Source organism: Dama dama, chromosome 30 (assembly GCF_033118175.1).
Source record: "Dama dama isolate Ldn47 chromosome 30, ASM3311817v1, whole genome shotgun sequence".
NCBI lineage: Eukaryota > Metazoa > Chordata > Mammalia > Artiodactyla > Cervidae > Dama > Dama dama.
The window spans coordinates 19,984,427-20,007,394 of record NC_083710.1 but is presented as its reverse complement, the minus strand read 5'-3'; the positions used below and the strand labels follow the sequence as shown (position 1 = coordinate 20,007,394).

The following is a 22,968-nucleotide window of genomic DNA, read 5'->3' as shown; positions in this document are numbered from 1 at the left end:
TTGTTCAGTCTTCCTGTTGTGTTCTCCTTGATTCTTAACTTTCAGGTTTTCCATCTCTGTGTCTCTGTTTCATTTTCTGAGTTGTATCCTCAGACATGACTTTTTTTTTTTTTTTTTTTTTTACCAATTTTCTCTTAGCATCTATTCTGACATTTACCTTTTCATTCCTTGATGTTATATGTAGCTCATTTGTAGTCTTTTTAAAATTTCTTTCTCTAGTCTTTAATTATTAAAATAGTCTTTAATTATTAAAATAGTCTTTATAGATATTTTGATTATTAAAACATCCCAATTAAAGTATTTAGAATTATACTGTAATTCTTTCAGTGCTCAAAACCTGTTACCTGTAAGGTGTGTGTGTGTAGCTCCTTGCAATTTTTTTTTAAACCACTTTACTGAGGTATGATTGACATACAGAAATCTATACACAGTTAATATATACAACTTAATAAGCTTGGAGATAGGTGTATACCTTTGAAACCACCACCACAATCTGTGCCATTAACATGTGAAAGTTTCCTCTCACTCTTATTATTTGCATGTGTGTATGATGAGAATGCTATTGATATAAGATCTGTCCTCTTACTAGATTTTTGAGTTTCCAGTATGTTATCAACTGTAGACACCATGCTGTACAGTAGATCTCTGTGATTTACTCGTCTTGTACAACTGAAATTTTGTACCCCTTGACTAATCCTCCATGTTCCCCCTCTCAGCAGCCCCTTGGTAAAACCATTCTACTCTCTGATTCAATGAGTGTGACTATTGTAATTTCCACATACAAGTGGTATCACGTGGCATTTGTCCTTCTGTGCCTGACTTATCTCACTTAGCAAAATGTCTTCCATGTTGTTGCAAATGGCAGGACTGTGTTCTTTTTAAAGGGTGAATAATCCTTTATAGGGCTTCCCAGGTGACTCAGGGGTAAAGAATCCATCTGCCAATGCAGAAAACGCAGTTTCCGTCCCTGGGTCAGGAAGATCACTTGGAGAAGGAAATGGCAACCCACTCCATATTCTTGCCTGGGAAATCCCATGGACAGAGGAGCCTGGCAGGCTCTAGTCCATGGAGTTGCAAAAGAGTCAGACACCACTTTGTGACTAAAAACAAGGAAGACAAATCGTTATATATATATCTGTTGTTGTTCAGTCGCTGAGTCATATCTGACTCTTTGCAACCCTATGAACTGCAGTGCGCCAGGTTTCACCATCTCTTGGAGTTTGCTCAAACTCATGTCCATTGAGTCAGTGGTGCCATCCAACTATCTTTTCCTCTGTTATCCCTTCTCCTCCTGCCTTCAGTCTTTCCCAGCATCAAGGTCTTTTCCAATGAGTTGGCTCTTTGCATCAGGTGGCCAAAGTATTATGTGTATGTACAACATTTCTTCCCCATTCATCTCTCATTGGGCATTTAGGTTGTTTGTGTCTTGGCTGTTGTGAATAATGTTGCAGTGAACATGGGAATACAGATAACGGGAGTACAGATATCTCTTTGAGATCCTAATTTCAGTTTCTCTGGCCCTCTACCCAGAAGTGGAATTGCTGGATCAGATAGTAGTTCTGTAATTTTTTTATGAACTTCGATACTATTCAGTATTTTCCATAGTGACTCTGTAGCCTTGCATTACGATCACCACAATCAAGATCCTCAACTGTATCATCACAGGACTCCGTTTGTTATCTGTTTGTGGCCACATTCAAATCTCCTCCCCTGTCCTTGACCCCTGGCCACCACTAATATGTCTATTATCTTGTAATTATTATTTCAAAAGTATTACATAAACTGAATCCTGCTCTGTGTATCCTGTTGAGATTGGCTTTTTCACTAGCAGAATTTCCTTAAGTTTCCAAGTAATTGCGTGTATCAGTAGTTTGTAACTTATAATATTCTATGATCTGGATGTACCACAGTTAGTTTAACCTTTCACCCATTGAAAGACATTTGGGTACTTTACAGTTGGGGCTATAACAAAGCTACTGTGAACATTCATTTCCTAGTTTTTTAATGAAGATTTTCAGGTATCACCTACTGTCAACAGCATACCTTGGTTCTATATTAGAATGTTTTCACTATAAAGTGTAGTCAATGTGATATATCCATAATTCATATTTTAAATGTTTTTATGGTGTTTCTGTAATTTAGATATGCAATAATAGTTTTATTTTTTGTTCCATTGTTTTTTGGCTTAATTGAAATGAGTCTGTTTACTTTATGATTTCATTCTGTGTCCTTTTTTTTTTAGGAAGGGAAAATGAGGACTTAAGCTTACTCAAATCAGTCCTTAGACACTTTGAGTATTCTAATCCAGCATATAATATCGTTTTCAACAATGATTACCACACTTTCAAACTCACCAAAAAAAACCCAACAACGACACATCTTTATATGTTTTGGGGGAGAAAGGATTGTGACTGACAACTTGTTGAATGAAGTGTATATGTTAAATTTTTGTGTGAATATCCTTTGTTTAGGAAGTCGAGGCACAAGAGGTTCTCAGATTGATAGTCACAGCAGTAGTAGCAACTATCACGACAGCTGGGAGACGCGAAGCAGCTACCCTGAGAGAGACAGATACCCTGAGAGAGACAGCAGAGAGCAAGCAAGAGATTCTTCCTTTGAGAGAAGACACGGGGAGAGAGACCGTCGTGACAACAGAGACAGAGGTTTGTTAAGTGAAATACTGTTAAATAGTCACCAGTGTTGATTGGGAGAATTGTAGTTTTTTCCAACCATTATCAGTTTACTTTTTAACATAAAATATCTTTTAAGACTTTTGTTTGTTGCCACATTTTAAGCTATTTAGTCATATAATCTTTTTTTACTTAGTTTAGTAGAGATTATCTAAATAACTGGCTACCAGTACTCACGTGGTAACAGAGCAGGTACTGAATGAGTAGGTACTTGCATACTGCAAGAGTTGAGGTGCCTTGCTGTATGTCTCTCACCTTAACCAAACAGCCCACAGTGTTTTCAGGAACATAGGTGCTTGGGTGCCATTTCAGGTATTTTCTGATTCAGGAGATAGTTTCTCATCCGAGTGTCCTGACCACTCACTCACTCACTAGCTGTGATACACAGACTTGTAAGGACTGCCAGGGAGGAACAAGACAAAGGCGGTGATGATGGGTTAGGGGCTGTCTGCAGAAATAGTTTACTCATGTTCCTTCCTGAGAATATGTAATACTTTGTTTAGCTAACTTTATATTCTTGTATATTTTAAGCTAAGCTAAAAATTTTCCATTACTCTACTAGAAGACGTCTTAAAACAGTATTGAAGCAAGATACTAGAAGGCCGTTTAGAAGGGTTATAAGTACTTTCTTAAACAAGCTTTTATTGTCAGTATGTGTTAGGCCTTTGAACATCTGTGACCTTATGAAGGTCTTACTAACTTTGCCTAGTTACTAAAGTAAGGTTTGCTATAATGCTGAAGTTAACATCATATAAAACTTGATGGAACTGAGTGTTGCTGCTTCACAGTGGGCTGTATTATATATGAGGTAACATTTATCTTGATATGGGTCGTAATAAGAGGAGAATAAAGATACTAAGACACCTTGTACTTTTGAGAGCATAGATGAGATCAGAGACATAGATACGAGTTGCTGAGTTGAGTTTGTTATAGCAAGCCTAATGCATTTGGGTTGAAAGATGTGTATGATTTCCTTAGTTACAGATGAGGCTGGAGTTAATCTGTGTTAATGCCTGAAATTATTTCTTCCCAAACACTGATTCACCAGTCTTTATTCTCTTTAATCTAACACCGTGTCCTAATAATGCTTTTTTTATATCTTTTTTCTTTTTTTCTAGTTTCATGTCCCTCTCAGATTTTCCTCATCTCATGCCTGAATTCAGTGTAGTATTTGGTTTCAGTCTTATTTAATTCAACCACATATGTATTGAGTTACCAAGAACTTTGAAAGTTGCTCTTTATATACTCTCTGGCTTAATATTCTTTACAGTATTAAGTCAGAAAATGTATGTTTTAAATCATTTTATCTTTCAATATCTGTGAGCTTAGGTATGATAAGGAAATCTGTGTTTATAATTTAGGAGACTTGGGCCAAGAGAAGGGTAATGATTCTTTTCATTGTTTGAGAATAAAGTTCTACAGCTAAAATTCAAACTCAGGCTTTCTGAGTACATGTCCTGTTGTTTCTATTTTATTTTACTATAACTACTTCAGTAAATACCAGTTGTACAGTTGAAATAGAAATATACTTTTGATTATATATTCTACAAATGATTATTGAGTACTCCTGCACTTTGCTGGGTTTTTGGAGTACAACAGTTCTTGCACATGCAGAACGTTATAAAAGGGACAATATCCCCCCTGAAGACAGAAATGATTGGTGGATGCTATCAAGGAAACATACAGGAGATCCAGATAGAAATAAAGGTTGGGTGGGACCTACTTTCCTTAAATAGTCTGCTTATGAAAAATTTGAGATGATATATATGCAGAGGTATAAATGCAAGGAAAGAAGCTAGCATTGTAGGTATTGAGGGTAAAAACATTACATGCAGAGAAAAGAATATGTGCCAATTCTCTGAGATGGGAAATAACTTCATATGTCCTAGAATTTGAAAGATCAGTGTGACTAGAGTATGGTGAGCAAAGGGAGATGGATAGAGGTCAAAGGTAGAGATGTGCTCAGGACCTTGTTCTTGTGCTCAGGAATTTAAATCTTCCCATTAGTTCTTCACAGGCTGATTAGGGTAGACAATCAGATATGATAACTACTACTACTCTATGAAGTTCTGTGAGAAGACAAAGATGCACAGAGAAATCTGAGGCAATCCACAAAAGCATCCTGAAGAAGAGACATCTGAATTAGGCCCTGAGGAATGAATAGGAGTTGGCTAGAAGGAGCCATGGAAGAAACACTGTCAGGTAGAGAGTCTAGGATGTGCAGACACACGGGACTGAAAAAAAAACATATGCTCTGGGGAGTAAAGAATCATGAGGTTGGAGTAGAGGTGTGCTACAATTGAAAGGAAAGAAGCTAGGAAAAAGGATGGGTGAGAGACCATAGACCATGTTGTAAATGGCCTAATAAGTCAGGCTAAAAAAATTGGATTTAATTGCCTTTTTCACTGCCTATAATAAGTGCTTTTAAACAGCCTTTTTTTTTTTAAGCAGTTGGAAAAAATATTAGTTTTCATCAATAAAAATAAAAGCATTAGAGAGTCTACGAAAAGACCAAAGACAACATTAGACCACTGATAACATGGGCATCTAAGAAGACCAAAGTCTAAGTTAATAATATGAATTGTAAGAATTGAGAGAGAAAATGGAAAAAAGAAATATTTTGAGAGTGAAATTGATGGTACTTGAATACAGTGGACCTTGGAAAACTCAGAATGGGTTTCATGAGTGGGCATGCCGTTCATTAAAGTAAGGAAATATATGAAGAGAGGTGTACCTTTGAAAAACACATTTTTGGGGAAGGATACAGAAGATGAGATGTATTAAGTGATGTTCCTTTCCATTTTCTTTGAAGTCTGGAACTTTGTCAGTGTGGTTGGGAGGATAGTTTTCATTTGTCAGAAAAAGCTTGCCTGAGTAAAGCAGTCTATTCCCTAACATTGCTATAATCAGAAATTTCAAGTGTGAATTGCTATAAATTACAGTATTGAATTTGTTTCAGGTTGTTTTGTAATCTTTGTGACATTAGTATGACCCCCAAACCAGGAATTCAGACAGTCAAAGACATGAGTATATAGCTTTCCAGGAACTAGCATGTAGTACATGGAACAATTTTAAATTTAAATTGATTTCAGCAAAAGTGAAAAAAAAAAGTGGGGGTGTAAGGGAACCGACTTCTAGTCCTGAGAGCCTCATGTATTTACCATCTCTGTGACTTTGATAAATCAACTTTTGGACCATAAATTCTAAGAAGAGAAGGAAGAAAAGGAGGGGTGGACAGAGTTTAGTTTTCTTTCAATTTTAAAATTCTATGAACTTTCATAGCTTGATATATAACCTCTAAAGAACAAGCATGGATAATTCTTATCTTTTTTATCTGTGATAAGAAAGGAAATTCAAATTACTATATTGACCCCTTCCCTACAAATATCCTAAAATTATTCTGCTTAATAAGTTGATGCTAGAGATTTCATGTACAAACCCTGTTGGCCATATTGTGTTAGGACCTTTATGACTAACTAGTAAACATTAGTTTGTAGTGTGAAAATAGAGACATTGTAGTAGCCTAGATCCTAGCACAGTGACCTGCTTTTCAAAAATGGCTATCTCTGTGGAAAGGTTCATGCCATTTTCTTAGACATTTTTTGATCCCAGACTAATTTCTTGCTCAATTGGGCATATTGGGTAGCATGCATTCAGTCTGTTTATATGATTCATGTATTAAAAAAATATATGTATATGTATATAAATGTGATGAGGTTATCATTATCATTTAACATTTTAAGAAAACAGCTCTTCATATGAGTAGTTATATGATTAAAGTTTTCAGTTTACTAGTAGTTATTTATAAATATAGATCACTAATATGAAACACTTTTTATATTATTTCAAGATTGCTAAGCATCAGTACCCTTAATATTCTAGTTTATGATAAATTGATATCTCAGCAACAAATACTGACATGTTTTGTTCTACTATATTTTCCTCACATAGTAGCTGCACTTTGTGTATATATTTTCGGCCTGAAATTAGAGGTGTGACTTACGAGGGAAATTTTTTTTTTCCTTCAGCTCCTATGTTCTACACCTCCTGCTGCCCCTATCCTTTGCCACCAGTGTTCTCAGGCCCTGCTGGGGGGACAGAGAAGATCAGAGGTGAAGGGTAGAGATGGCAGAAAGCGGGGTTGGAGCAGTGGGCTGGAGGCAGGGTAGGGAGCATGCAGAGAAAGATGAGAGGAGGATCAGCGGGAGGTGGGAGCCGGGTTGATGGGAGCAGAACACAGGGTAGTTAGAGGGCAAGTAAAAGTTACCTTTAAGAAAAGAATATTTTTAAACATCTAGTGGTGATTATTTGGATGATTAAATTAAAAGTAAATATAGTACCTGATTTATATTTGTTGCCAGTGTGACCCTATACACAGATAAAGTTTAAGATTTGCCATATTGTCTTAACAATAGCTTTTATCTGTCAAATTAATCACTGATGAAACTTGATTTTCATTCTAGATCAAAGACCAAGCTCACCAATTCGACATCAGGGAAGGAGTGACGAGCTTGAGCGTGATGAAAGAAGAGAGGAACGAAGAGTAGACAGAACGGATGATAGAAGAGACGAAAGGGCTAGGGAGAGAGACCGGGAACGGGAGCGCGAGCGGGAGAGAGAGCGCGAGCGCGAGCGGGACCGGGAGAGAGAGAAAGAAAGGGAACTGGAAAGAGAGCGGGCGCGGGAGCGGGAGCGCGAGAGAGAAAGAGAGAAGGAGAGAGACCGGGAGCGGGAGCGGGACCGGGAGCACGACAGAGAGAGGGAGAGAGAGAGGGAGCGCGACCGCGAGAAAGAGCGCGAGCGCGAAGAGCGGGAGCGGGAGCGCGAGCGCGAGCGGGAACGGGAGCGCGAGCGCGAGCGGGAGAGAGCGAGGGAGCGCGAGCGCGAGCGCGAGCGCCAGAGGGAGTGGGAGGAGAAGGAGAAAGCGCGCGAGGACCGCCGGGAAAAGCGGGAAGACGTCCGCGAAGACCGCAACCCCAGAGACGGCCACGAGGACAGGAAGTCCAAGTAAGTGGCGCGAGCCAGGCTTCTCCACGTCAGTGGAGGAATTCAGAAAGTTCCGTACTTTAAGTTTCTCTACGGCCCCTAATACCCTGTTCTTTTTTTTTTTTTCTTTTTTCTTTTCATTTATTTTTATTAGTTGGAGGCTAATTACTTTACAGTATTGTAGTGGTTTTTGTCATACATTGACATGAATCAGCCATGGATTTACATGTATTCCCCATCCCGATTCCCCCTCCCACCTACCCGGTTCATTCTTTTTCCTCTCTGCGTTTTCGTGTATCTCAGCTTTATTATCTATACTTGGCATGCAACATCTTTTGAATTGTCAAGGGAAAAAAGTAAGTTTTCTTATTCTTTTATTTCTGTATCCAACGGATACAGTTAGTAATTTTTGTTTACTGTTTGCAGCCATTTTTGATGGCACATTGGTTTATTTGACTGCTGGAGACTTGTTTTTAACAGGAATCCAACCGAACAGTGGTAGAACCAGTGGATTTGTGTCCCATCCCTTCATATCCACTGTATAACTAGTTAATAGAGTTGCCTTGTCACCAGGACATAATGCTTGTCCTGTTCCTGATAGTCCTTTATGAGTTTTGTGTACTTAGAAGTTTAGAGTCACTGCCCGCAGGCTGCAGAAGCACTCATACTGTCTTAGAACTGAGGAACTTCTGGAACCACCAAAGAAGATGAGAGAGAGGTTTCCTCTCTGGACTGTGGAGTTATAGTTGTTGTTGTTGTTTTGTTTAGTACGGGCTTCCCAGGTGGATCAGTGGTAAAGAACCTGCCTGCCAAGCAAGATACGTGAGTTGGATCCCTGGGTTGGGAAGATCCCCTGGAGAAGGAAATGGCAACCCACTCCAGTATTCTTGCCTGAGAAATCCCATGGATAGAGGAGCCTGGCAGGCTACAGTCCATGGCATTGCAAAGGTTACTGCAGTAAAAAGATGTGTTGTTATTATATACCGAGGGCATTTTCTCATTTCTTTTCTAACTCTCACTTTTTTTTTTTAATACCAAAAAATTTATTTGCTCAGGTATGTGGGAAGTCCAGGTTTAGTTTTTATTTGTTCTGATGTGATTATACTCAGATTCTCAAAGCATCAAGAATGGTATTTCTGCACTGTTTTCTTATGTATTAGTTTTAGACTTAGAAAACTTTTCCCCAAATGATGGTTAGGATGACCCCAGGGTTATACCTGTCAGCTCAGTTATAGCCTTCAGTTGAGGAGTAAACAAGAGAGCTGAGCCAGTCACTATAGCCATGAGAATCCCAGACTCTGGTCAATTTTGAGGTTTTACAGACCCAAAACTGAACATCTGAATTAAAGGCCTTTTTTTTTTTTTAATGCCAACTAGAATAGAGGATACAGTTAAATTTGTTAAGACAAACTGTAAATCATTTATATAGCTTTAGTTTCTTTGTCCCTACTTCTAGCTCATTTGCCTCATGGTGAATACACTCTCTGATTTAGGCATTTTTCATCATTGCTGTTACGGATTTTGGTTATAGGCAAACAACATACCACAGAAATGGAGGCTTCGTCCATTAGGTTTTCCCTTCCCTTCAGTCTGCAGCCATGGTTTTCTATAGTTCACTCTCTGGCTTCTCTCACTCCACATTAAAAAATATCTCACATTAAACATAAAATTCAGATGTTACTTTTAACACATGTAGGCACAAAATATGTATTATTTCTCTTTTCCCTGGCCTCTAACTCTGTATCTTCTAAGATTAAAATTCTGAAATATTTTTTTTTAGTCCTATGCTTTGATTATATTTTTCATGCTTCTGATCTCAATGTACAGTAGCCAGGATTTCTTTGAGCTTGTCGTGGTTAAATATTCCAAGTATTGACAAGGGCCCCAGAAATTTAGTAGTCAGCTGCTCAATAAAGTAACTTGGTATATGAGATAAATATGTTGATGTTTTCATCTATTGTCATCTCAGTATATTGTCATGGTGGAAGTTTAAAACCACCACCGTTTATTTGGTCATGATTCTGTGGGTTTGCAGTTTGACTCAGCAGAGTGGCTCTCCTGCTGGTCTCATGTAGGATCACTCTGTTTCTCCAGTCACTCTAGCAGGTCAGCTAGGTCTGAATAACCCCAAATGGCCTTCCTCACATGTCTGGCGATTGGTGCTGGTTGTTGCTTGGGGCATCTTGACCTCTTTTCCTCTAATAATCTAAACTCTGTTTTTGCATATGATAGTAGAAATATACCAAGAAGGCAAAAGCAGAAGCTGAAAGGCCTCTTGAGTCCTAAATCTCCAGACTTACCACAGTTTCATTTTCACCACATCCTCTTGTCATACATAGTAAGTCACTGGGTTAGCCCAGATTCAAAGGATGGGGAAATAGACTACCTGATGATGGCAGGAGCTTTAGATAAGGAACTGCTACAAGATTGGGCCTGTCAGTTGTCACACTACATCTGGGGCCTCATTTCCTACCTGGTTGCTCCTCTGTATAAGTGAGCCATCAAGGAGGTACCTGTGCTCATGTGCTGCAGTGTTGCTCAACTTCTGGCCATCGCATTTATAAACAGTGTTTGTTAAAAAGAAAAAGTGGTCAGAATTCAGTGAGAATGTAGGAAAACACTAGAGTAACTTAAGTATCCAGAGATACAGAACACTAGTCATCTAAGGTTTAACTAAAGAATAAGAAATAGTGAACATATGAATTATTTTATTAATTTGTCATTAAGTAGATGATTTAGTTCTAAGAGGTGAGTTAGAACCAATTTTTACTAGTGTGCCCACAACATGACAGGCACTGGGCTTACGACATAACAAATTTATTCCTCACTGCAGTTTTATGAGATGGACCCCCATTTTTCACCTATATTCAGATGAAAAAGCTAAGAATGACTTCAAAGAATTTACCTAAGATTGCATAATAAAGTAACATGACTAAAAGTTGAACTCAAGTCTTGTTTGACCCCAAAGCCAATACTAGATTTTCTCATTTGGCTTTCCAACAAAAGGTATTTCTATATCATAAAACAGTAAAACTGATGAATAAGTTTCAGTAGGGTTCAATCCTCTGCTGTGTTACCACTTTACAGTAATTAAATCTGACGAATTTCAGTGAGTGATTCTACATGTATGGTGAAAAAAAGAAGAGATGGCGCCATGTATTTTAAGTCCACAATCGTTAAGTCTCAACAAATGAAGAATTTTGTTAAAGATGTTAAATAAATGCCCTTTGTATGATACAGATAGCTCTGATAGTATTGTTATCCTACAATTACATATTCTAGTTACAGTAAGAAATAATAGTAAAAAAAAAAAAAAACAAAACGTGGTAAAGAAATCTTTTTCATCCCCTGGAATCTTATAAATTACATTTGTCTGATTTAGGAAGCGCTATAGAAATGAAGGGAGTCCTAGCCCTCGTCAGTCACCTAAGCGCCGGCGAGAGCATTCTCCTGACAGTGACGCCTACAACAGTGGAGATGATAAAAGTAAGCAGAATCTGTGTTCCCTGTTTCTAGAGTCATATTCATTTGTAACCATGAGACAATTCTTTTACATCAATAGGAAATGATGAATTAAGATTTAAAATTTTTACTTGCTCTGCTGCTTCTGAATATATCACATTGTGACTAAAACAAAGTATGTGTTTGAAATATATAGTCATTTTACCACAGTGGCACTTGTCATTTCCCACTAGTTGTAGTAAAGCCATACTTCGGTTTTTACTGAAATTATTGTTATTTTTAAACCTTTAAAATGAAAAGGGAGAGACTGGTTTGTTATTTATAGGTAACATGCGATATTGTTAACATGATTAGAGTCTGATGACTTTTATCTTTTTGTCTAGATGAAAAACACAGACTCTTGAGCCAGGTTGTTCGACCTCAAGAATCACGTTCTCTTAGTCCATCACACCTTACAGAAGACAGGCAGGGTAGATGGAGAGAAGATGATCGTAAACCAGAAAGAAAAGAAAGTTCAAGGCGCTATGAAGAGCTAGATTTCAAAGAGAAAGTTTCTTCTGTAGATAAGCAGAGAGAACAGACAGAAATCACAGAGAGCTCCAGAACTCGTTCACAAGACCTGACAGGACACCACCCATCCGAAGATCGAGACATCTCTGATGGAGCTCATGAGGAGAACAAGAGAAAAGCAAAGATTCAAAAGAAACCTATTAAGAGAAAGAAAGATGATGATGTTGGAATAGGGAGGGGAAACACAGAGACAGTGTCTGAAGATGGTCAAGTATTTTCACCAAAAAAAGGACAGAAGAAGAAAAGTGTTGAAAAAAAGCGTAAGAGGTCCAGAGGTGATTCTGACATCTCTGATGAGGAAACCGTGCAGCAGAGTAAGAAGAAAAGAGGCCCGAGGACTCCACCTATCACAGCCAAAGAGGAACTGGCTGACATGTCCAGTGATAAGGATGGCGCTCTAGAGGACCCTCAGAAGAAAGAAGATACAGCGTTCAGTGACTGGTCTGATGAGGACGTGCCTGACCGCACAGACATGACAGAGCCAGAGCATGCGGCCACTGCCGCCACCCCTGGAAGGACCCCTTCCCCATCTTCTCTCCCTCCTCCTCCGCCTCCTCTGGCTGCTGCTGCGACCACCCCTGCCGCGGCCTTCAGCACATCGACCACCACCATTTCCACCTCCGCCCTCCTCACCACCAATACCTCTTTTACCAGTGAAGACTCCCATAGGAAGTGCCACAGAACACGAGCGGAAAAGGTAGAGGCGCCTCATGTTACTATAGAAGACGCACCACATCGCAAGCCAGTGGATCAGAAGCGGAGCAGCAGCCTCGGCAGCAATCGGAGTAATCGCAGTCATACCTCTGGCCGTCTCCGCTCCCCATCCAACGACTCTGCTCATCGAAGTGGAGATGACCAGAACGGTCGAAAGAGAGTGCTGCATAGCGGCTCAAGAGACAGAGAAAAAACCAAAAGTCTGGAAATCACAGGAGAGAGAAAATCCAGGATTGATCAGCTAAAGCGTGGAGAACCTAGTCGAAGTACTTCCTCAGGTAATAAAAACAAATTATAACCTAACCAGTGTTTCTTATGTGAGTATGTTTTGTACATTATTATGTTTTGTTCGCATTGTAATTTTAAAGTAAATGCTAAGTTGTTTATACACTGCCTTAAATTTTTCAAGGAGCTTAAAAAGCTTAGCCATCCCACCATGATGTTACCTATTATCACATTAATACCAATAGAGTAGAGGTATATTCAGTGACGTCACTCAGTTTAACATCAGCATTTTAGTAGTATATTTTGGTGGAAAGCACTTACATGTTCAGGTTCTCTATTGATGCCTAAAAATTTTAACCTTCTGGTTCTGCTTCTTGCAACCAATGCTTTTTCTCTGTTGACCGGGTAAATAAGGTAGTGGGGAGGTACATAATGAAATGATCAGTTCTATTAATGCTTACTAATGTTTACATACCTATTTCTTTAAAGATCTTTTGTGGTTTTAGTGGAAATAAACAAGGAAACAAATATGCTTTTTGCATATTTGACACTACTGAAGAGTGGTGGATGTTTTTCTTTGAGATGGATTTTTTCCTTAAGATGAGTTCTTTGGATAATTTAAAACAAGTACAGAAAAAGTGAAATTGTAAGTTTTAAAAGACCTTGTGTTAAAGTGTTTTATTTCTGTTTTATCATGTGTTAAGTCTTTGTATATGGTACATTGATTTTAGATCGCCAGGATTCAAGAAGCCATAGTTCCAGAAGAAGTTCTCCTGAGTCAGATCGACAGGTCCACTCAAGATCGGGGTCGTTTGATAGCAGAGAGAGGCTTCAAGAGCGTGACCGTTATGAGCATGAGAGAGAGCGGGAGCGAGAAAGGAGGGACGTGCGACAGAGAGACTGGGAGCGGGATGCCGATAAAGATTGGCCCCGGAATAGGGACCGGGACCGACTGCGGGAACGGGAGAGGGAACGGGACAAGAGGAGAGACTTGGACAGGGAGAGGGAGAGACTACTCTCCGATGCCCTGGAAAGGGACCGGGAGAGGGACAGGGACAGGACGTTTGAGGGTTCTCAAGTAGAGTCTGTAAAACGCAGTGAAGTCAAGCTGGAGAGTGAACATGACAGAGACCTAGAAGGCAGTTCCCGAGACACTGGAGCTTTGGATAAAGAAAGGCTGGATAAAGATCTGGGATCTGTGCAGGGATTTGAAGATACAAGTAAAGCTGAGAGGACTGAGAGTGTGGAAGGTGAGTGTCACTCCTTTCCGTCAGTTTCACTGCCCCATTTCTTCTCAGATCTCATAGGAAACCAGTACTTCCTTTTGAAGGGTCATCTGATATGATTATTGACTCTATCGTTTTAGGGAAAATAGATTTTATAAGGAAAAGGCCTATGATACTTAAAAAACTTGTTCCCCTTGTTAGTACTTTTAAGGTAGACTTGGTTCTAATAAGCCTAAATGAGATAAAATTACAGTCATCCTTCAGTCTCTCAGTATCTGCAGGAATGGGTTCCAGAGCCTGCCATAGGTAGTAAAATCTGAGGATGCTGAGGTCCCTTATTAAAACTGACTCCCAGCTCCTAGAATGAGGGACTCTGAGAAGGCCACGTACACCCTTTTACCCAGTCAGAGCCAGCTGCCACTGCGTGACCCTCCATTGTCCACCCCCACCCCCAGCCTGCTGTACAGACTGACTCACCTCTGTGTTCTCTGGGTGGTCTCCCTCCTCAAGCCTTCTCTGAGCCTCTCTTCCCATTGCCTGACAGACCTTTTCCCTCCTATCTTTTCTTACTCAAAAGCAAGTCCCAGTTTATGCATTATTTCCTCTGAAGCTGTCTCTGCTAAAGGTGCTTAGTCTTTCAAATTGCCAAAGCACCTTGTTTATACATCTTTAATAGCATCTCTGCACCATATTGTAAATTATTTTCCATGGTTCTCTCCCCATTATATTGTACTCCTTTGTTAGGCACCATAGGTTTTTATTTCTTTATCTTCGAGCCTTTAGCAAGGACACAATAAATAGCTGATGCATGAAAATCTGTCCTGCCTGTCCATACCTGTCCTACGTCTTATTCTGTGGTGAATTATAGTCCAGGGTAACAATAGTAATGGCCTCCCCTGAGAATGCTCCTGGAAATTCTGCCTCCATGAACTGTCCAGTTCTGATACCAGTGCTTATGTACCCTTTCCACTTCAAGCCCCCAAGAAACTTCTGGGATGCTTAGTACATGAGCAGTAATATTTTACATTCCTTTTATTTGCTGTATTGTAGCACTAGTCCCAGAATAAAGTTGTTCACATTCTTTTAAAACTATAAACATCCTTGTATCTTTTGGTTATTTGGTTAGATATATTTTAGTACACCAAACTGTTAACATATTTTTTTCTACTTGACAAAAACGTTTCTACCTCAGTGGTCATCACATTCATTTTTACCTAAAATTTGAATTTCAGTAGCATCAATTTGTGAGCCATAGTACTGTTGGAGGTACAACCTTGGGGTATAATTGAATGTAATTTGAACTAATCACTATAATCACTCTTCTGTGATTGGAATTTGTGCCCTTCATCCCTAAAATATACTATTCATTGGTTGTGACCGTGGATAATGTGGCATGGAGATTTAGAAGTGAAATGAAAAACTTTACCCACTTAAAGTAGGACAGTGAGTTTGATAAGCTTGAAAAGTTAGAAATCCTTTTATTTGCATTTATGTTTAGATGTATATTTGTATAATGAAGTTGTTAAATTGTTTATAAGTGAATTGGTGGGAGTAGAAAATTATTAGAATGACCAGAAACATCCCATAGTTTATTTGCTGCAAGTTTATATCTATAAAGGATACTGTTGCATTTGAAACCTAGTGTTGTAAACTCAATAAAGTATATGGATAGAACCTGCTTAGAAATCTTAAATGTACTGTGTAGTACTATGATAATTCAAGTTTACAAGTAACTCACCAAGAGACAAAGCTTTAGCATAAGTAGTTGAGACAAGTTGGTAAATAAAGAAATGGAAGATACACTAGTGGTTACTAACAAAAATACTTTAAAATTATATTACAGCAATCTTTTAAAATTGCATTTATTAATTAAAGGAAAACATTGAAATAGGGAAGATGAATTGGGAGATTGGTGGCGGAGGGGGATGGGGATTAATGGCACTTAAATTTCTACCTCACCACTGTAGAGTTCTTCATATCATGAATAAAATATTATGAGCTAAGATTTAAACTTCATATTAATTCTAGTAATTAGTTTGCAAGCTTTTTAAAATTGAATAATTTTGATAAAGAAATTAATGCATCCTTTTGAAATTAGTGGATTTCTCTGAATTAGTTTTATTATAAACAGTTAACTAGTACTAATATGTTAGTGGTAGATTTCTCATATTTTAATTGTAATCTTACAACCTATTTCGATATTGCTGTCCATACTGTGCTCTTGTCATTAAAACTAAATTTAATTCATTTTTAAGTTTTCTTTTGGAATTATCAAGTGTTTTGAATAATTAAATGTATTATGTTTTAAATTATGTAAATGTAAATTAAATTACATTTACATTTATGTAAATGTAAATGGTTTAAATTTAAAATGCTTCTCAACTTTTTTAGTGTGCCCAGCCTCTCCTCTTTGGTTTCACTTAGATGTCCCTTTCCCTTAATGCTCTCTTTGGCATGAAATTAATTTTTCTGTTTAGCAGGAGACGATGAATCCAAGCTAGATGATGCGCATTCATTGGGATCTGGTGCTGGAGAAGGATACGAGCCAATTAGTGATGATGAACTAGATGAAATTCTGGCAGGTGATGCTGAAAAGCGGGAGGACCAACAGGATGAGGAGAAGATGCCAGGTAATCATTGCAGAGGTGGTTGAACATAAAAGATATTTAATTATGATATTGAGGTATTCTTTCTTCCCTTTCATGCTGTAAGAATTGATAAAACACAGAATCTTCCCAGGTGTGTTTTAATTAACATTGAAAGGCCAGTAAAGCAAAAATTATAGTTATTATGCTCTGTTCATTTTTAAATAGACATTGCCTATAAATTGAAAAGGGCAGTATCTAAAATAGCACAATTGTAAGATTTCCTTTCCAGAGTTTGATTCCTATTGCAGGACCTGGAATTTAAAACAGATGGTAGGTATATGGTACAGAGCTTCACAACTATGTTCCACAAACTGTTGAAATGACCATTCAGAAACTTAAAAACTTGAGGTTGTATTTGAACACTGTTTCCATACTTCTCTTGATTTTCTAAATTCAGTAATATTTTCACTTGTAGTGAAATATTCACTTATGGTAAGCCAGAGCTTACTCCAGTGACTGTGCCATGAGTCAGCAACCTTTATTGTTCTTGTTGAATCATCCCAATTAGTCTCATTATTACTAACAGTTTATCATGGTAAGGGCTTCTGGGTATGTAGAATATTAAATCTTTATTTTGACTTAATTTGCTCTTATATTTTACAGTGTTTTATACTAATGTATAATGTATGTATGTTATCTTTATTATTATCAGCTATTAGGTGTTTCTGAATAGAACATTATTTTGTTAATTTCCTAAACTGTTCCTTGTCAGTGGATAGATTTTTCTCAATTTTAATTCTAGCCACTGCCTGATTCTTAAAGTTATTTCATAATGAATTATTTTTTTAAAAAGTAGTGTCTGTGTGTTTGTCTGTTTGTGCATGTACACATGGAAATTAAATACATTCCTAGATTTAATGAACCCTTGGACGATTCTGGTACCAAGTTTCAAAGTGTCAGACCTAGTCTTAGTGAAATAGTGGAATTCTTTCATTGAGACTCTCTGAAGCAATTTAAAGGCATTATTTGTAGGAATGGGTTTGCTCAGGGGCTTGTTTGCTTGCTTTTTGTTTGTTTTGGATTTTTCCTTATTGAAGTATAATGACATAAATTAATTTCAGGTGCACAACACAGTGATTAGACATTTGTATATACGTTGCAACATGATCACCACATTATCTAGTTACCTTGACATGGTGTCATCTACCGCCATGCAAAGTTACACAGTTTTTTTCCTTGTGATGAGAACTTTTCATACTTTCTAGCAACTTTTAATGTTGGAATACAGTGTTGTTGACTAGAGTCACCACACTGTACATTGCAGTGCCATGATTTATTTATCCTTGCAAGTTTGTACCTCTTGATACCCTTCAACCATTTTGTCTAACCTTCAGATCCCTCCCCCTCTGAAAACCACCAATCTCTTTATCTATGAGTTTGGATTTCTTTTTGTTTGTTTGATTCTTTTAGATTCCACATATAAAAGAAATGCGGATGGGTGGGAGCACTTGCCTAAGACCTCTTTACTATTTTCCTTTGGTGAGGAAGTTTATTTGTAAAATTTCTTAGATTCTAAATACTAGTTTTTATAGAAAATCTTTTAAGAATATGCCTTTTTTAATTTAAATTACTTATTGTTTGCTTTCCTGTGTCTTTCAATCTGTATTTCTTGCTGGATAACAGGAATGGTATTTCTTGGTGTAAGAAAATTCTATAACTTTTTGTAGATCCGCTAGATGTGATAGACGTGGATTGGTCTGGTCTTATGCCAAAGCATCCAAAAGAACCACGGGAGCCTGGGGCCGCGCTCTTAAAATTCACACCTGGAGCTGTTATGCTGCGAGTTGGCATTTCTAAAAAGTTGGCTGGTCCTGAGCTCTTTACGAAAGTCAAAGAAACATGTCAGAGACTTTTAGAAAAGCCCAAAGGTAATTCCATCCCAATTTTAAGTGTGTAATATCTAATATAAATATGAAGATGCCTTTGAAAAGGATTCTGTTCTGTTCTTATGTAGCAGTTATAAGAATTTTTTTTTAAAGAATCATTTATTTTCATTATTTAATCCTCATGGTCAAAGTTTGTTTTAAGAAAATTTAAACCTACAGATGAGTTGTAAATATAACGCAATGATCTTTCTGCATCAAAATTACTTTTTTAACAGGTAAGTGTGATAGTGCTCGGTGGTTTGCCCAGGGCTAAAGGAAGTAGATCTTAGGAAAGTGAACTTAGATATTTTTCATATCTAAGCAGATTGATAATCTTGGCAGTGCTTTCCCCTGGGAAATGGAGAATTTTGCTCAAATGCAAATGTTTAGGTTGAGCCTTTTACAAAGTGCTTAAGAACTCAGTCTGTGAACCAGATGGCCTGGATTCCAGTAGGTACACCACTTACTAGCTATGGTTAATCTATATGTTACTGTCACCATCTGCAAACTGGGAGTTATTATACCACCAAGCCACCTGATTGTTAGGAGGAGGAAATGAGTTATCACAAGTAAAACACTTAGAATAGTTTCTGACATGCAGTGATGCCTAGTAAATATTACTACTGCTATTTAGTTTGAAAATATTTTATCACATTGATTTTAGACAGTGAAAACAGCTACAGCTTTTTATTATTCCAAAACATTTTTAGTTTGTAGATTTTTTTTTTTTCTCCTGTTATTTGAAACCTACTTCACTGTGTTTTGGCAGCTTACTGGGCTTCCCTGGTAGTTCAGCTGGTAAAGAATCCACCTGCAATGCAGGAGACCCCAATTTGATTCCTGGGCTGGGAAGTTCCCCTGGAGAAGGGATAGGCTACCCACTCCAGTATTCTTGGGCTTCCCTGGTGGTTCAGATGGTAAAGAATCCCTAGGTGCAGGAAACCTAGGTTCAGTCCCTGGGTTGGGAATATCCCCTGTGTTTTGGCAGCTCATTAATACTTTATTATATCATGTTCATGAGGTGAAAAAAGTTTGAGGTAAAAGTATTGAACTTTTTACTAATATAAAATTGAAAAAAGTTTGTTTCATGAATACATGTTCTCTCTTCAGCTGTTAGCATAAGCAGTAACTCTCTTGATTTTAATATGGCCCAATATACATACTGTGTGTGTATTCATCCGACAAGTGACCAGTGTCTTAAGTTCTTCTCCCATTCTTTCTCCCTTGTTTGATTGGCTCTGTGATCTTAAGCATGTAACTCCTGTGGACATAAAATGATGTAATGAAACCCCTAACGTCTTATCTGCAGCTATTTGCTTCTGTGACTTTTGTTAATGGCATTTCAGGTTAAAATCTGTTGCATACTTAGCAAAATCAGACTATAGTTTGTCCCTAATGATCACTTAAACAATGAAAATATATACTGTGAAGAGGGATTTGATTTTTCCTTAGCAAGTAGTCCAGGCTTCCCTGGTGGCTCAGACAGTAAAGTATCTGCCTGCAATGTGGGAGACCCAGGTTCGATCCCTGGGTCAGGAAGATCCCCTGGAGGAGGAAATGGCAACCCACTCCAGTGCTCTTGCCTGGAAAATCGCATGGGCAGAGGAGCCTGGTGGGCTACAGTCCATGGGGTCTCAAAGAGTCGGACACGACTGAATGACTGACACTTTACCAAGTAGTCCTGTTTTTTGGTGGTGAGATAGCTTTATTAGAGAACTAATATATGATACTGAATAGAAGTTCTCTTAAGGAATAGGACTTTATTTACTGCTATATCCAGTGTCTGATGATCTGTACTACTAATTTTGCCATTGCCTTGAATAGTACCTGACACATACTTGTGAAATAACTATTACTCTTTTCAATTATTGACTGGTCCTGTTTTCTAAATTTTTCTTTCCTTTTTGTCTATTTTTAACAGATTTTCTCCTCACCTTGCAGGCTGTAACTTAAAGTGATTTTAATTTGATACATTGTCCCAGGTTTTTACAGTGACCAAATATTGGATAAAATTTGTAGATCATCTAACACCTAATCACTTTCCCAACAGAGTTTTGGGGGGACCACACAGTAGTGACATTATTATGGCAAGACTCAAATGTAGTAAAGTCCTGAACCTAGAACTTTGAGTAGTTGACAGTAAGCAATATATTGAATTTGACTTTACTAATTAACTTGAACTTTTCTTCTCATAGTAACCCATGTCTAAATTCTCTCTCCCCATTTTACTTTTCTTATATCTTAAAAAAAGTGACTATCAGAATATTTATTTTTGTTTGAGACTAGTGGCAAGACTGGGCTTCCCTGGTGGCTCAGTGGTAAAGAATCTGCCTGCAATTCAGGAGACTCAGGTTTGATCCCTGGGTCAGGAAGATCCCCTGGAAGAAGGCATGGCAAGCCACTCCAGTACTCTTACCTGGAGAATCCCCATGGACAGAGGAGCCTGGAGGGCTGCAATCCATGGGCTCGGTCGCACAGAGTTGGACATGACAGCAGCAGCAGCAAAACTGTGTGTTGGCGTTCTCTCACAGAGTACATGTTGTGTTTAATATACAAAATAATCTTCACCAGCATTGATGAGTCGCTCAGTCGTGTCCGACTCTCTGCGACTCCGTGGACTGTAGCCCACCAGGCTCCTCCGTCCATGGGATTCTCCAGGCAAGAGTACTGGAGTGGGTTGCCATTTCCTTCTCCAGGAGATCTTCCTGACCCAGGGAGTGAACCCGGGTCTCCCACATTGTAGGCAGACGCTTTACTGTCTGAGCCCCCAGGGAAGTCAGTGTTGGTGACTTTGATGATATATAGATTTTGTGCAATATTCATCCAAGCAGTTGTTAACATTTCTGTTTTCAGAAACCTTAATGTGTGTGTGTTTTTTGTTTTTGAAAGATGTAGACAGTCTCTTTGAACATGAACTTGGGGCTCTCAACATGGCTGCATTACTACGAAAAGAGGAAAGAGCAAATCTGCTTAGTAATCTTGGACCGTGTTGTAAAGCATTATGCTTCAGACGGGATTCTGCAATCCGAAAGCAGCTTGTTAAAAACGAGAAGGTACTGTTACTTAGAAAAATCAGAAAGTGTTGAGTCATATGTACGTATTTTTCATTTGATTGCTTTGCAGTGAGGTTCAGGTCTCATAATCTGTTTTTATGAGTTCGTTTCCCAGTCATGTACACATCTAAGAGAAAGAATTTTATTAGAATTTATAATACCTTTTATTTTACTTTAATACTATTGAAGAACATTTCTTTTGAATAGCAAATTGTTACTGAGGCTTAAAGAAAATTTAAAATACTCTATTCCTATGAAATATTTCTGATTTGCAAAGTTTCTTTAGGTAATAAAATATACTAGAAATTTACTTAAATTGAAGATCAAGGAAAAACATTTCCCAGATACAGAGTGGTAAGGAGATTTTATTACTATATAGAGCATGTTTATATATATAGTGTTTATGAAAATATACCAAGTTGAAGAGAGAAAATAAATATAGGTGATTACATGTAAGCATTTACTTGAGAAGAATAAAGGGATTTGAAACCCAACTATTTTCTGTTTGGTTCAGGTAAGGATCCCCAGTTGAGAGGCTGTATGGTTTGCAGTGTCATCAGACTCCTGCTCCCTTCTCTAATGTGCCATAGTACCCTTCAAAAATTATGATACCCAAAAACACCCCTGCAAATTTCTCACTGAGAACCATCATTCAGAACCTTGTAAATCCTTCCAGTTGAGGGCAGACCATGAACATGACATTATCAAAGTTCTGTTATGGTTTGGCTGTTATATCATTGGTTATAAGGGGTTAGAGTTGGGAATATGGTGGAGTACAGAGGGAAAACAAAGGAAGGTGTTTTTTTTTTTTTTTTTTTTTTTGGATGATGAAATTTCTCTCTCCTGATTGTGGTCATGGTTTCTTATCTATAAACATGAGTTTAAAACTCAAACTGTATACATAAAAAGCCAGTTTTAGTGTATCACAACTTAAAAAAAAAAACTTTTTTTGTAATGCAAATGTGACCAAGGCATCATTGTTCCTTTAAGGATTCTAGAAGAGAAATAGCAAGAGTGCTGGAAATAGCAAATCTTACCTTATTTCATTATGCATGGTTGCTGCTGCTAAGTCACTTCAGTCGTGTACGACTCTGTGTGACCCCATGGACTGCAGCCCACCAGGCTCCTCTGTCCATGGGATTTTCCAGGCAGGAGTACTGGAGTGGGGTGCCACTGCCTTCTCCGTTATGCATAGTTGGCGGATGTTTAACAGAATTTTACGACAGTAATTTTCAAAACTTCTAAGATAGCTTTAGGTTCCAATAGTAGAGGTCTACCTCTTAGAACAAAGGAGGTGATAGTTTCTCAGTAGATTGCACGGATCAGCTGTCTTCTGGAGAATTTGTTCAGTTCTAGAGCCTGCATCTTATGGCACATTAGTAGACCAGTAAGGAGTATGGAATGTTCGGTGCCCTGTGAAAGTAAGATTGAATTAGTGTGTAACTTCATGTAAGATTTTATTTCAACATGTGTAAGAAATCATACTGCTTAACAGTATAATGTGCCATGTGTTTTTTGTTTTGTCATTG

General features: G+C 38.1%; 1 protein-coding gene across 6 annotated transcripts in view; it reads left to right on the top strand.

Moving 5' to 3' along the window:
• Positions 1-22,968, top strand: part of ZC3H13 (zinc finger CCCH-type containing 13) — a 98,362-nt gene that overhangs the window by 72,743 nt on the left and 2,651 nt on the right. For 3 of the 6 annotated variants that reach the window (XM_061133479.1, XM_061133478.1, XM_061133483.1), the window contains 9 exons: positions 2,472-2,663; positions 7,154-7,697; positions 8,445-8,498; positions 11,059-11,162; positions 11,522-12,700; positions 13,379-13,897; positions 16,351-16,503; positions 18,189-18,389; positions 21,276-21,439. In XM_061133479.1, coding sequence (XP_060989462.1) covers positions 2,472-2,663; positions 7,154-7,697; positions 8,445-8,498; positions 11,059-11,162; positions 11,522-12,700; positions 13,379-13,897; positions 16,351-16,503; positions 18,189-18,389; positions 21,276-21,439 — 3,110 coding nt within the window. The remainder of the gene's footprint in view (positions 1-2,471; positions 2,664-7,153; positions 7,698-8,444; positions 8,499-11,058; positions 11,163-11,521; positions 12,701-13,378; positions 13,898-16,350; positions 16,504-18,188; positions 18,390-21,275; positions 21,440-22,968) is intronic. The other 3 variants (XM_061133480.1, XM_061133482.1, XM_061133481.1) reach the window with 3 other exon arrangements.